General features: G+C 32.2%; 1 protein-coding gene across 1 annotated transcript in view; it reads right to left on the reverse strand.

Annotated features, from left to right (window-relative positions):
- sff (BRSK family serine/threonine-protein kinase sugar-free frosting) overlaps positions 1-16,113 on the reverse strand; it is a 649,872-nt gene that overhangs the window by 294,911 nt on the left and 338,848 nt on the right. The window contains exon 4 of the mRNA XM_072526060.1: positions 770-910. Coding sequence (XP_072382161.1) covers positions 770-910 — 141 coding nt within the window. The remainder of the gene's footprint in view (positions 1-769; positions 911-16,113) is intronic.

Raw genomic sequence — 16,113 nt, forward strand, 5'->3', positions numbered from 1 at the left:
TAGTGTATTTTTACCAATACACTCATCCTGTTTTGAAACAAAAGAGTTTACCGTTAGCCATACGGCTTGTATTCAAAATGTTAATAATCCTTGTGGAATAAATTATGAATTAACATAATGCCTTCGGAGATTTTAAACAGAACTCGATATTTCTTTCACTGGAGATTAAATAGGATTTTTTCCAAGTGATATTTAAGTTAATTACTATTTTACTGGGAATAAGCCACAATTGAAGTTTAAAATAAGTTTATTAACGTTTCAATTTCCACATCGGAAATCGTTCTCAAAATACAAACATTTAAGTTACATATGTTAACTGCCATTTGAGTTAACGAATTAAAATTAACATAAAATAATAGTATGCAATATAACTATTTATACATTTTTGAAAGTTGAAAGTTTTAGCCAATGAAATTAAGTTTTTCAATTGAGTCAATTTTTTGAAAAATGTAAAACATTTATGATCAAGTGTATTCAAAAGCTGCAACATTAATGCATTATTTTTATAAATTATGAACTATGTTATTCACCTAATAAAAATTTTTTATTTTTCTATAAAGTCAGATAAATTAATTTATATTGGGTTAAAATTATCTCTTAGGGGATTATACAGAAAATAATTTTAAGGTTTATATATATATATATATATATATATATATATATATATATATATATATATATATATATATATATAAACAAACATATATAAAACACACACACATATATATATATATATATATATATATATATATATATATATATGTCTTACCATATTGAATGGCTATGACAAAAATCCAGCGCTGAAATTATTTGCCTAAAAAATCGCCTCGCTTCTTTTGGTGTTAATCGCCCCTTTTTAACCAAGTAGTCGAAAAGTTCGCCACCAGACACGTGCTCTAATACAAGGTATCTGAAAGAAAATTTTTACATTTTACAAAACGTTTATTTACAGGATAAAAAAAACGGGTATGTATACATAGAAATCGTGCTGTTTCTACACAGCCTGCCTTGACGATTCATATTATTTAAAAATAAGTCACTGAAAACTATAAGCTATATTATATATATATATATATATATATATATATATATATATATATATATATATACAAGAAACACCGGATATTCGTGATTGTCGATACAAACAAAACCACCAGTTTATCACTGCTGACTGCAGCCCGAATAAACTGGTTGTTTTGTATAAATATATATATATATATATATATATATATATATATATATATATATATATATATATATATATATATATATGTTATTGTGATATTTAAAGTCTTGGTGCGCCAAGCAATAATTAGCTAATTCATTTTTTTTGATTAATTAAAATTATTTCAATGATGTGATTATGACTCTATCACAATTTTTAATTCTTTTATCTCAGGGTTAAAATTCGTGCTTCAATATCTATGCTATTACATGTGAAAGGTAAGGTCCAGAGAATACCGGAATAATAAAAAACACATATGATCTAACACTATATATTGAAAAAAAAATAATGAAATAATTCACACTCAAAAGTTTTCAATAAACAAATCTCATATAAGGATTCTCAAAATTTTGTTCTCCGTACGTGAACAATCAAAATTAATGGTACAAACAATATTAATTGAAAACTCAAAATCCAAACTATTCTAACTCTCCTAATCAAAATATTTATATCCTTTCTAAATTACGTGTAAAAATTGTGTTATCAATAAAAGAAAAAAAAAACTTCAGAAAAACAAAAAAATATCTCTCTCTGATGATGAGTGGTCCAAATCCTTGTTCCTTGTAGACTGTATTATCTCCTCTCAACCGCTCCCTATGTAATCAGCAATCTTACAACAGATTGTTGCAAGTATATCGTCCTTAATGATCTCCTTCAAAAGCAACAATCATTCAAATTATGATAGCCTTTCTCCTCTCGATAAACTGAATCTCTCGTTGGCCCGAGTGAAAAATGACTCTTGGAATATCTTCTCTTTACGATAAACTGAATCTCTCGTTGGCCTGAACAGTGACTCTTGGAATATAAGTAGGAAAATATGACTTACAATATTTTGCTGCTTCAGCTACTGTCAGATACACTAACTCCACAAAAACTCACTAACATTCAACACTACTGCTTGCTACTTCTTGGGAACCACACCAGAGAACAAACACTGTTCCTCTTACAGACTTGGAAAACCAACTGATTCTATCTTTTCTCTCTCCTCAATCTCGCTAAACTTTTTCCTACATACTTATCCAACCTTTTTCAATCTCCGCCAATCAAAACTCGTCACAATTCCCCCATTTTTTCATTTCGATAACAAACAAATTTTTACCTATAATTATAAAATTTCCTAAAACTTATTTACAAATAATATTTTCTATAATTCTTAAAACTAACAAAAACCACTTTCTAAAATCTCTTCTATTTGTCTCTAATCACTGCATTAATGTATTTTGGAAAACCCCGTTCAATTGTCTTTTTGTTTTCACTTAAAATTATGCGGGTCACTCAAGTATAACAAAGAAATAATTTATGCAAAGCTTATATTTTGTTTAGTACAGGTAATTCAAGAAATTAATAACTCTCCTTCTTCGAAATGTTTGTTGGATATTATCCTACTTATCTGAATTATTTTAATGTTATTGAATTTTGAAATATTTTTAAACAAACCAATATTTTTCTCGATTTTACATATCATAACAAATCCCCGCCATTTGATCTGCCGAAAACTCTTTGTTAAATTTTAAAAATGACAAAAGTTTTCTAGGATCAAATTATTTCACTATGTTATTAAAATCTATTCATGATATTAATAGATGTCGTGAATGTTAAAAATACCCCGTATATTTCCTGTCTCTATGTGCGCTAATTCATAACTATTTACCCCATTTTCCGTATTGACCCTATATGGACCTTCAAATATCGGCATCAATTTAGCACAAATACCATTTTGTAAATTCGACACCCTCAGTGCCTTCACTAAGACTTTATCTCCTTTCTGGAATTTGATCGGCCTTCTTCTTCGGGTTCTTTCTTGTCTTTGGAGATATTTCTCTCCACTTCGTCTCAATCTTCTTTGAACCAACTCGATCACTTCTTCGTATTGTCTGGGGGCGGTGTCTTCCCACGGTCTTGTAGGCATTGTTCCTTTCATTATATATAAAGGCGTCTCTTTGGTAACCGTATTTGGAGCACAATTCAAATAGGTCTCGATCTCAAACACTTTTCTGTCCCAATGTCGATGATGTTCTTCCGCGGCAATTCGTAGAAATTTTGTGACTTCTTGTATAAAACGCTCCGATGGGTTGCTCTGTGGATGACGGATGCTTATAAATTTTGTATCGATGCCCCTCTCTCTTAATTCACTTTTAAAACGTTCGTTCCTAAAATATGTCGCATTGTCCAATAAAATATTGTCTGGTCTTCCCACCGTTTCTATAAAATTGTCTATCTTCCTAAGTATTTCAATTCCTTTTGTGGTTCTGCATGCGTACAATTTAACATATTTTGAGAAAAGATCCACCATAACTAATATGTGTTTATTCCTTTGAGTTGTTGGTATCAAATCGCTCAACATATCAATAGCAACAATATCCAGTTTCTTCCAAGCTACGACGTTTTTTGTGACGTTTTCATTTTTAAAGTTCCTACTTTTACACTTTTGGCATGTCGCACAATTTCGAGTCACCTCTTTGGCTATTGTATAGTCCTGTCGACAAATGTAGTTCTCCCTGAACATAAGCCACACCTTTCTACTTCCAATATGTCCGTTGTCACAGTGTAACTTTAAAAAAACTTCTTTTGCCATTTGCTCCGTGATTACATAGAGTTCTTTACCATCGACCCTCTTAAAATATAGGTTATTTTCTTGTTCAGCCCTTTGCTTTTCTCTTTCATTCAATTCTTCCTGATTTTCCCTGATTTTGGCCAACGAAAATAAGCCTGCTTCTTCTCTCATTATGTTCATGCCTACGTGGAGAGTTTTGTGATCCTCTTTGCGGAATTGTTCATCTCTCGTCAACGCATCAGCCAAAATATTGTCCGTTCCTTTGATATATTTAAATTCAAAATCATATTCTTGGAGTAAAAGAATGCCCCTATGAATTCTATTATTTACCAACCTATTTTTCATTATGTGTATCAACGCTGCGTGGTCCGTTTCAATGGTGAATCTTGCCCCAAGTAGGTAAAAACGTAATTTGTTTACACAAAATAACACACTGGCAAACTCTAATTCAGTAACGCTGTATTTTCTCTCATACGTTTTGGTTACACGGGAAACAAAACATATTGGCACCTCTATATCGTCTTGTATCTGTGATAACACCCCTGCAAATTTTTTTATGGAAGCATCGGTCCTGAGAATGAAAGGTTGCTCATATCTTGGGTGGTGCACTCTTACAGCTGTGGAAAACGCTCCTTTTAAATTTTTGAAAGCGATTTCTTGTTCCGTTCCCCATTTCCATCTGATATTTTTCTTAAGTAATGCTATTAGCGGTATTTCTTTTGTACTGAGGTCTGGTATTAACTTTTTGAAATAGTTTACCATTCCTAAAAATCCCCGCAAAGTTTTTAAATTGGTTGGCCTAGGGTAGTTGTTTATGACTTCAATTCTATCTTCTGCAAGACAAATCCCTTTTGTGTCTAATTTGAATCCTAAATACAATACCTCTTTTTGGAAAAACTGACACTTTTGAATATTTAATTTTAATCCGGCTTGATCAAGTTCTTCGAGAACAGTATGAATATGTCGTAGATGGCTTGTTATATCCGGTGAGAAAATTAATAAATCATCTATGTAATGTACAACAAATTCTCCATGCCTATTTAAAATTGTGTGTAATGCGCGAACCAAAGCAGCGCATGCACTTTGTAGTCCAAATGGTACTACCCTAAATCGGTACACCACTCCGTCGATAGAAAAAGCGGTATAATTTCGACACTTTTCTGCCAAAGGTATTAACCAAAAACTGTGTTTCAAATCGATTTTGAAGAAAATGTGTGATCCTGTGATTCGTCCAAAAATGGCTTCTATGTTCAAAGGCGCTTCGTATTGCGCGATTGTGTGCGAATTAATGTTTCTTGCATCTAAACATAATCGCAAATCACCATTTGATTTTTTTACGCATACTATCGGGTTGATATATGGAGAGTCACATCTTTCGATCACCTTGTCTTTGATCATATTTTCAATTTCCTGTCCGATGCTTTGCCTGTATTTATACGGGATTGGATATGTTTTCGATTTAAAATTTTCTAAGTTTTTAACTTTAAAAGAATGTTCATAATTTTTAGCCACTCGGCTTTCTTCATTAATGAGATCTCCATAATTTTCTAAAATCTTCTCTATTTCCTTCTCCACATATTATTTTTCTTTCATCCTCAGTTTGTTCACATGTGTTCACTGTCCGTATTACTTCTTCACAAAATTCTGGATTCTCGTCCATAATTGCCATTTCTTCTCTGTCCTCTTCCGTTATTTCTTCTTCTATTTTTTCTTTATCTTTAATTTCTATCTGGTATTCCGAGCACCATGTTTCGGCTCCTTCCATTTTTCTGCTTATAGCTTCCTTTTTTTCCTGCTTTCTTTTCGAACTCTTCTTCTTTTTTTTTATTATCTTTTCCTCTTCGGATTGATTTTTTTCTTGAGCTTTCGATTTGTCCTCTACCGTCATATTGATTTCTTTATGTTTTTCTTGTCCATTTATCCTTTCAGAAAATTTTCTCCTATCTGTTTCCTTTTCTTCTTCTATGTTGTCTGGTTCTGCTCTGATTTCCAGTTGATTTTCCGAAAAATTGATGGTGATATGTTTTTCACTCAATTCATCAATTCCCGCTATCATATCATGATTTAGATCTTCGATCACCACACATTGCATAATATAGAATTGGTCTCCCACTCTGATCCGTACTCCTAAACCTTCGTTTACTGTCGTCAATTTTTTATTATTTGCACCCACTAAAGCAACCCTCGGAATCTTATACACAAATCTGTCCATATTTAATTATTTTACTAGTTTTTTATTGATTAACGAAATTTCCGATCCAGAATCAATCAGAATTTTAATCGCTTTATGTTTTATAAATGCATCTAAAAAAATTAGACTGGAATTAGAATTTTGTTTTTCGTTTCCCGCCAACTGTATAAACTCTCTCGGGTGACAAAATATACCGGAGAGTTTTTTACTTTTGTTTAGTGGATGCCTTATTGAAAATCCTGTCTGGATTCATTGAATACTTCTTCTTCCTCCTTTTCTATTGCCACATGATTCATCTCTCTTCTGTTTTGTCGTTGGAATCTCTGATTATTTCTATCGTCCCTTTGTTCGTTCGTATTCCTATTCGGAGGATTTTGTGCATCTCTATTCCTGTTGTGATTTTCATTTGTTCTATTTTGTGTATCATTCCGGTTATCGTAATTTTGTTGTCTATTGTAATTATTGTAATTTCTCGGCCTATATTCGTTTGTTGATCTGGGATGTCGGTTTCTCTGGTCATAATTTGATGAATACCTTCTTTCCGCTCCATTATATTGGTCATGTTGTCTTCTATTTCTCATTTCTTTTCTTTTCGCTTCTTTTAATTGAAGGAATTGGCACAAACTATCAATATCTTGATAGTTTCTCAAAATCACGTGATCTTCCAACGTTTCCTCAAAATGTCTGCTGATCATTTCTACCAGCTGTTCGGTAGAATATTTGTATTCTAGATATTTTGAATTGTTATATATCTGCAAAGCATATCTTTCTTCAGATATTCCCATTTTTTCGTGATATTTTCCATTCTGTAGCTCTTGGTTGATTTCTCTCTGTTTATTTTTCCCCCAGAAATAGTTGAGAAATTTATTTTCAAAATCTGTCCAATTTTCAAACTCATCTTCCTTGCTTTCATACCATAACGCTGCTCCTTCTTTCAAATGGTTTCTAATTGTTTCTTTGCAATCGTCAAAATATCTAATATGTTGTAATTTGGTTTTCAAATTTTTAACAAACGGTACTGGGTGTGTTTTCCGAATATCCCCGCCAAATTGTATTTTCGCCTCGCTTGTTCCATGGATGACCATTTCCCTTCTTTCCCCTGAATTTTGTTCCTTTTTGATTTCCTCCATTTTTCTTTCTATTTCTCGCATGTCTTCTTGTAAAACGTTTTCAAATTTTGTTTCTAATTTTTCTAATTCCTTTTTCTGGACAGTCTTAATATCCTTCATTTTAGTTTCTATTTCTTCTCTCTGCATCTCTAGTTCCTTTCTCTGGCAATTTTGTATCTCCTTCATTGTATTTTGGATATCTTTAATCTCTGTCTCTTGTTTTGCATTCTTTAGGGTTATTTCTTCTATCTGTTGTATCAGTTCTTTCTTTATCCCCTCAACACATCCTTTAATTTCCTGTTCATAGTTTTCCAAACGCTGCTCTATATTCCTGTTATTTAGTTCTATTGCTTGTCTTGTTTCCCGTTGGTTTTCTTCCATTGTTTGTTTTGTTTCTTGTTGATTTCTATCCATTTTATCCATTTTCTTTGATGTTTCATTTTGGTTTTTCTCTATTGTTTGTTTTGTTTCTGCCATTGTTTGTGACTGGAGTTGCATTAGTTGTAATATTTTATCTATTCCTGATAGTTCTTTTCTCTCCTCAACTATTGTCACATTTCCTTCATTATCCGATACTTCTTCCAAAATTGTTTCATCTTCTCTGTTATCCTCCTTCCTTTCCTGCATTTTACTTTGTCTCCTTGTGACAGACATGTTGTTACTTTTTGTTATTGTTTTTGTCCCCGCCAAATGTGAAATTTTACAACACTCTATATGTTTCAGAACACGACAGTATTTCTCCCCAAATGTATTAAATTTTCACGACAAATATCAAATATGCAATCAGTAAAATTCAAATAATTCAAAATAAATATCAAATGTACGATTGGTAAAGAAAATAAAATCAAATAATTCAATAGCAGTAAATATCCACTAACTACGATCAATCAATAAATCAAATTTATATTCCCTGGAAAAATTGTCAAAATACTTTCAAATTCAAATTCCCTCAATGTTATATGTTTTTATCTCTGGATCACCTGTACTTATTCCAGATCTCTTTCCCTTCCTTCAAATGTAAAGCTGCGATATTTTCAAGCCCCACGTTTTGGAAGCCAGTTATTGTGATATTTAAAGTCTTGGTGCGCCAAGCAATAATTAGCTAATTCATTTTTTTTGATTAATTAAAATTATTTCAATGATGTGATTATGACTCTATCACAATTTTTAATTCTTTTATCTCAGGGTTAAAATTCGTGCTTCAATATCTATGCTATTACATGTGAAAGGTAAGGTCCAGAGAATACCGGAATAATAAAAAACACATATGATCTAACACTATATATTGAAAAAAAAAAAAATGAAATAATTCACACTCAAAAGTTTTCAATAAACAAATCTCATATAAGGATTCTCAAAATTTTGTTCTCCGTACGTGAACAATCAAAATTAATGGTACAAACAATATTAATTGAAAACTCAAAATCCAAACTATTCTAACTCTCCTAATCAAAATATTTATATCCTTTCTAAATTACGTGTAAAAATTGTGTTATCAATAAAAGAAAAAAAAACTTCAGAAAAACAAAAAAATATCTCTCTCTGATGATGAGTGGTCCAAATCCTTGTTCCTTGTAGACTGTATTATCTCCTCTCAACCGCTCCCTATGTAATCAGCAATCTTACAACAGATTGTTGCAAGTATATCGTCCTTAATGATCTCCTTCAAAAGCAACAATCATTCAAATTATGATAGCCTTTCTCCTCTCGATAAACTGAATCTCTCGTTGGCCCGAGTGAAAAATGACTCTTGGAATATCTTCTCTTTACGATAAACTGAATCTCTCGTTGGCCTGAACAGTGACTCTTGGAATATAAGTAGGAAAATATGACTTACAATATTTTGCTGCTTCAGCTACTGTCAGATACACTAACTCCACAAAAACTCACTAACATTCAACACTACTGCTTGCTACTTCTTGGGAACCACACCAGAGAACAAACACTGTTCCTCTTACAGACTTGGAAAACCAACTGATTCTATCTTTTCTCTCTCCTCAATCTCGCTAAACTTTTTCCTACATACTTATCCAACCTTTTTCAATCTCCGCCAATCAAAACTCGTCACAATTCCCCCATTTTTTCATTTCGATAACAAACAAATTTTTACCTATAATTATAAAATTTCCTAAAACTTATTTACAAATAATATTTTCTATAATTCTTAAAACTAACAAAAACCACTTTCTAAAATCTCTTCTATTTGTCTCTAATCACTGCATTAATGTATTTTGGAAAACCCCGTTCAATTGTCTTTTTGTTTTCACTTAAAATTATGCGGGTCACTCAAGTATAACAAAGAAATAATTTATGCAAAGCTTATATTTTGTTTAGTACAGGTAATTCAAGAAATTAATAACTCTCCTTCTTCGAAATGTTTGTTGGATATTATCCTACTTATCTGAATTATTTTAATGTTATTGAATTTTGAAATATTTTTAAACAAACCAATATTTTTCTCGATTTTACATATCATAACAATATATATAGTGAATAAATCTTTCAACTGGACAAAGGTAATATACATTGATGTAATTGTGGCAACTACGCTTTCTTAAGCCCACTGCTTACGTCAAAATCATACAATTCCAACAGCGTGGTTATTTTATTATTTTTTTAGAATTGAATTATTTTATCATAAATTAATTCTATCATGTCTCTGTTAGTGCCTTTGTAAAACATGCGAACAGTTATTGCAATCAGTGTCTATCATTGTTGCTATACCATCGGCTGTTAAATTTGTGTTCGATTGCTTTGTCTTAATAATTTTTGTACTTATATTGTTAAGTAGGTTTTTATTTTTATTTACTTCTTCTGTAGTAAGCAAATCAAATAAAAAGTCAAAACAGTTAACCATAAATTCCCGCGAACAACATATACTTTCTCCAGAGTCGATTAAAGAATGTAGGAATACAAAATAGAAAGAGATTACCACCATTTGTCCTAAACTAGAATGAAATAAGTGACTATGAGAGAACACTCTACATGCCAAACATCCTGAAAAAATTTCAAAAGATTACTCCAATAAAACAGCCGAGCTAATTGAGATACTTAATTTTGTTCAAGCTTATGCCCACAATTCAAAGTTAAAAAAATAATATCACCAGAATATCTTAGGCAGAATTCTAACATGTCCAATTCCTTTTCCCATTAGACCACTTACAACTATTAATCTCGAAGAAGTAGCAGTGAGTATAACATACCAAAAACATATTAATATATGCACCATTTATTTACCTCATCCTAACGAGCTAGACCTACAAGAACTGAATAACGTTCTTGATCAAATTTCACACCCAAAAATAATTTAAGGGGATATGAACTGTCATTATTCTGCATGGAGAAGCCCTAAAACAGATAAATGGAAATGTTCCGATCATTAGAAAAAGGAGTGACTTTTATTTGGATACCTTCACATACAGGTATCTACGGAAATTAAAAAGGATCATAAGATCCTGATTAAAATCCATTGTACTAATACATAGCAAAATCATTGGGAAAAATAAGGTACAAAATTAAATGTAATTTGTTCAAAAATAAATGCTGTTTTGGAAAATCCTTCAAATAGAAGAAACCAAGTTATTATTAACCGTCTAAGAATTGACCATATTGCCGTAACGCACAAATACTTAATAACAAAAGAACCTTTTGCAATCTGCTCCAGCTGCTCTGATCCAGTGACCGTTAAACATATCCTGCTTGATTGTGTGAACAGTTTTTTCAATCAGTGTTTATCGTTGTTGCTATAGCATCGGCTGTTAAATTTGTGTTCGTTTGTGTGTATTTGCTTTGTCTTAATAATTTTCGTACTTATATTGTTAAGTACTTTTTTATTTTTATTTTAAAGCGAGACAAAATATTAGTTTAAAGTAACACGATTTCCCGTATATTACATCAGTTTTTTGTAGAATAAAAATAGATTTAACCAATGGTATAAGTTTAAGATATCCGAGTCATAGACCCATCTAACAAGACAAAAAAAAACAAATTATCTTGACGGTATATGATTGACTAAAAAGCACTACCTTCAACGGAAGCTATTAGTCGCTGTTCTTTTTAAACAGGAGTATCAGTGGCAACAGTTGAACGTATTGTGCGTGAGAAAAAACTAAGGAATGGTTTTAAACCTCCAGCTGAAAATCAGCGCTGACGAAAACCTGTTAAGTTGGATGAAGCCTAAAAAAATCCTTCGCAGAACTGTTCATCATTTTTCTTTGAAAATAGTGCTCCAACTCTTAAATCTGCGTGAATTATTATGAAAAGCATTACAAGATCTTCACTTTCAAAATACAAAACACAAAACAATGTCGGAATTCCATGTTAACAGATAAGGAGGAAATTGTATCATGGCGACGTAATTATCTACGCTTAATTCAGAATTATCATGCGGCAAAACGAAAAATTTATTACCTTGACGAGACTTTAGTTAATGCCAGACATACAGTTGCCAAAATTGCCTTTGTTGAAGGTTTATTGACAAGATTGTGAGCGCCGTCAGGAAAGGGCCAGCGTCTATCTGTCGCTCATATTGGCAGCGATACTGGTTTTCTGCAAAATGGTGTCCTTGTTTTTATATCGAAGAAAACTGGGGACTATCATGAAGACGTGAACTCCATATAATTCGACAAGAGGTTCGAGAACATTCTCCAGCGTGCAGATAGTAACTCTCTAATAGTATTGGATAATGAATTCATCTTATCACCGCCGCCCAAGGTATTCATGGTATTACCATTGTTTAAAGAAGAATAGTTAGACAATCCTTGTCCAACCAATTTTTGACTTTTAATCTGCCGTCAGGTGGCGGTCTCTAGTAATACATTTTAAAAACTATTAACATAAACTTAATTGTATGCAGGGTTCCACTCGAATATATTGTCAGCTGTCCGATAGCTAATTCAAACCTATACTACACGGATGTCAGATTGTGAAGAAACTATAAGATTTAAATAAGACGCTTACTGTTATTGTGATATATAACTATGTTGAGCGAATATTTCAAATTTTCTTTTATTTACAATTTGTTTCAACCACAAAGAGCTATCAGCATTGAACCGTATTTACATGAAATGTGAAAAATAAACAAAAAATTAATATTAAATTTGGTTACTCGGTCCTATGGTACTATAATGCATCTAAAATTAAAAATTTTAGATGTATTATTTTCACGTAAACGTTCCTTTAACGTATTAAGTAACGTTGTTGTTGTCGTTCAAGTACATATAGAGGACAGTCTATTCAGATATATTGCACTGTTAGTTCATTATCACACACATAACACATCGGCGGAGATTCCTTTATTATTATAAAATTATGGGTTATCTTTATATGTCCAAGTCGCAATCTGGATAAGATGACTTGGTCTGTTCTCTTAGTAGAAAGTTTCCACGGCAATATACTTTGTTCGATGGTTCTTAATGTAGATTTTAAATTATTGCAATTTATTTGCCATTTTGTCATGATTTTGTGCTTAAAATATTGCTTTAAATCAGTATGAACACAGGTTCATGTCTGATAACAGATGTCTGTTAACGGATACTTACTTGCATTTTTTTCTAATATGCCAGATTTATCATTTTCACTTATCTCGCAATGTGAAGGTAACTAGAGAAACTAAACTAATCTTTGATTTTGTTGGCATGTTAAGAGTTCCGTCTTAATTAAAAGCAGGTCGGGATATTTGGGGCTACAATTGCTTTAGGGCTGTTAATGCTCTCAAAGAGTAGCTAATGATTAGAGAGTATCTGATGTCATGTCTGTTGACAAACGTTAATGCCTGGAGGATAGAAAATTGTTCATCCGAGAATCTGGAGGTTTAGGAACGGAGCTGATAGGAACTATTATATTACAATAAGGATGTAATCATTAAAACCAATTAATATCTCCAGTGCTTTCTGTTTGAAAATTTTGGCTTGTGTGTCACATTTCTTGAATGCAGAAAGGTTTGTATTACAATCAGGGAGAGCAATGGTCCATGATAATATATGTTAGCTAACTTTTGAAATATTGTAAGTGAGTGAAATTATTATGTAATATGTTATGTATTATTATGTATATGCTTTTTAACATTGCTTTCACTCGATGATAAACTGAGGAACCAATCTTTTTCCACAATTTATTATCGATGAAAATCTATCTGTAAATGTGTTTTTATAAACAGGTACCTCTGGGTTAGCTGATACTCTTGAGGTATAAATGAGGCTAAGGTATTCTCTCCTGAGTTAAAGGGATGGTTCGCCTGATTCAACAGACATACTTTGAACTGAGCTTGTATAGTGTGCTCCCAGTGGAATTCTAATTGATGAATTATGAACTAGATCTAACACTTTTAAGTGAACCTTTGGCTGAGTTGTAGGCAACAGCATCATAATCTAATTTGGAATGAATTAAGGTTTCGTATATAGTCATAAGAGTCTGGAAGTCGGCACCCCATTGATTATGATAGATGCTTTTTATTAAGTTAAGGCCGTTTGGAGCTGACGGAGTGAGTGGATGTGGTCTTTCCAATACAGTCAATTACCAGTTTCACTTCCAAGATGTTAATCGATTTTAAATAATTTATTTGTGAATTCTTTAGGTAGTGTTTCGATGATATAATGTACTTCTTTGGAGTTTTATTTAGGATGATTGCTTTTGTTTTAGTGGGAGAAAATTCTAGGCCAGTAGTGTTCGACCAATTCTCTAGTTTGTAAATGGCTTGGTGTATATGTTTCGTCATTATTGATATATTTTTTTATCTTAACAGGATCATCAGAAAGTAGACGGTTTTTAACTAATGGGCCGAATGATTTAGCGATGTCATTGATGGCAATAAGGAAAAGTACAACACTAATATTAGAACTTTAAGGAATGTCGTTTAATTTTTTTTGGAAGTTGTCTATTCGAACTTTGAAGTTTCGTGTATTTAGGAAATAACAAATAAATTTGATAATATTTTCTTGAATCGACTAACTTGACAAAATTCTTACATACGCACGCGTTATATAAAAAAAGATACACAAACATTCTTGACCACATCCAAATGACTCATGAATGACAGACTTAATGTCCACTAGGTTTTCTAATGTAGATCTGGACTTTTTAAATCCACTTTGTATAGGGCTGGGTCAGATTTATTCTTACCCTGTTTAAGATGCAACGAATAAAACGTTACATTTTTGTTCTTATTAATTTCAAAGTACTTTCCATTATTTTCTGCTCGTACTATTTGATACTCATTGATAATAACTTCTTTTTCCTTTGTTTTTATTCCTATATTTCATTTCAATATTTTCCTACTACAAATAAATTCACCGACTAATTTCTTAAGTCTCCTCGTAGTTGTACCTGCGCTTACTTTGTCATACAAGAAACACAAACCCCACTACTGAATAATTTATTTGTATGAATCCGATTCGATTTACTTCCTTTTTAAAATAAACCAGCAACCAATAAGGTACTCAATAAAAATAAATCTTCGTGGTCATAAACTTCCAACAGTCTTTCTTCTTCTTCTTAAAGTGCCTATCCGTTCCGGATGTTGTCGATCATCACGGCTATCTTTACTTTATTTATAGCAGCGCGGAACAGTTCAGTGGTAGTCGTGTTATACCACTTTCGTAAATTTTGAAGCCAGGAAATGCGTCTTCTTCCCGGTCCTCTCTTACCATTTACTTTCTCTTAGAGAATCAGCTGGAGAAGGCCGTAACGTTCTGGATTTCTCATTACATGTCCTAGATATTCCAACTTTTTAGTTTTGACGGTCATGAGAATTTCACATTCTTTCCCCATTCTACGCAGGACCTCCACATTAGTAACTCTGTCAACCCAGGATATACGTAAGATGCGCCTATAACACCACATTTCGAAAGCTTCGAGCCGATTCATAGATGCAACAGTATGGGTAAGTTTAATACTTTGTTCTTTTTACAACGACAACATATTTTCATACATTAATCAAGAACATGAGCACTGTTAGTTTTTCTTATAATTTTGTGTACGCTAGTACTTAAAAACCACTTAGAATTTTGATTATTATTTTCTTTGTACCTGTACTTGCTGTAATAATAATAATTCAATATAAATCTCACTAGCATGAATCATACAACTTTGCTCTTTTGTTTTCCATTTAATAATTAATTAATCTATTAATCGCAAATGCTAATTCGTGAGTTTTGGCAACATCAGAGAATTCTAAATCGGTATACAGGTCTTAGAGAGAAGAGCTTTCCGCTTGCCAGAATTCTTGTGTTGTTGGACAAAACTCGTTTCATGACAAATTTTATATCGGCTTTCGTTTTTCCAGCCACCTGGTTTAGATTTGAGAAAATGCACCTGGTTTAGATTTGAGAAAATGCACCTGGTTTAGATTTTAGAAAATGCACCTGGTTTAGATTTGAGAAAATGCACCTGGTTTAGATTTGAGAAAATATGGGCATGGTTTTGATGCAGATAATTTTATGGATCGAGTTGAGAAGAGAGCAACAGCAGGATCTCTTATGGAAGGTAAGCTAAGTTTCTTTCTTTCTTTGAATTTGTGTATAGATGCTTAATTCTCTGTTATCAAAACCTCAATTTTTTAATTATTATTAAATTCTAATTTGTTATTTTATTAATTTATCAATTAATAAAGAGATGTGTTGAAAACCTATTTTATTAATAATTCCCGATTTCTCCAAAATTAATTAGTTTATGCCGAACAACACCCCTGACGGGTTTCAATGTGCAATGAATGAGCTAAATGTTACACAATTGGCGCCCAACGTACGTAAACTATTTAATTTTTTGATTTTGGGTTTTGTTGGTGAATCTTTCTCACATTTTCTTTATTCAATTTGTTTCCGTAAAATCTATTTCTCTATATATTGGTTGATGATTCTAGCATGGTGAGGACGCGCGTTGTCGACCATAAAAATAAAATTAGGTCCAATGAAAAGAGCAAAAGGTACCACATGCTGATCTAAAATACTTGTTATGTATCTTGCAGCAGTCATAGAACCTCTATCTACAATACCTAAATCAGTATGGGCTTCTGAACTGATACCAGCCCAAACCATAA

This window comes from Diabrotica undecimpunctata, chromosome 3, assembly GCF_040954645.1.
Source record: "Diabrotica undecimpunctata isolate CICGRU chromosome 3, icDiaUnde3, whole genome shotgun sequence".
Taxonomy (NCBI): domain Eukaryota; kingdom Metazoa; phylum Arthropoda; class Insecta; order Coleoptera; family Chrysomelidae; genus Diabrotica; species Diabrotica undecimpunctata.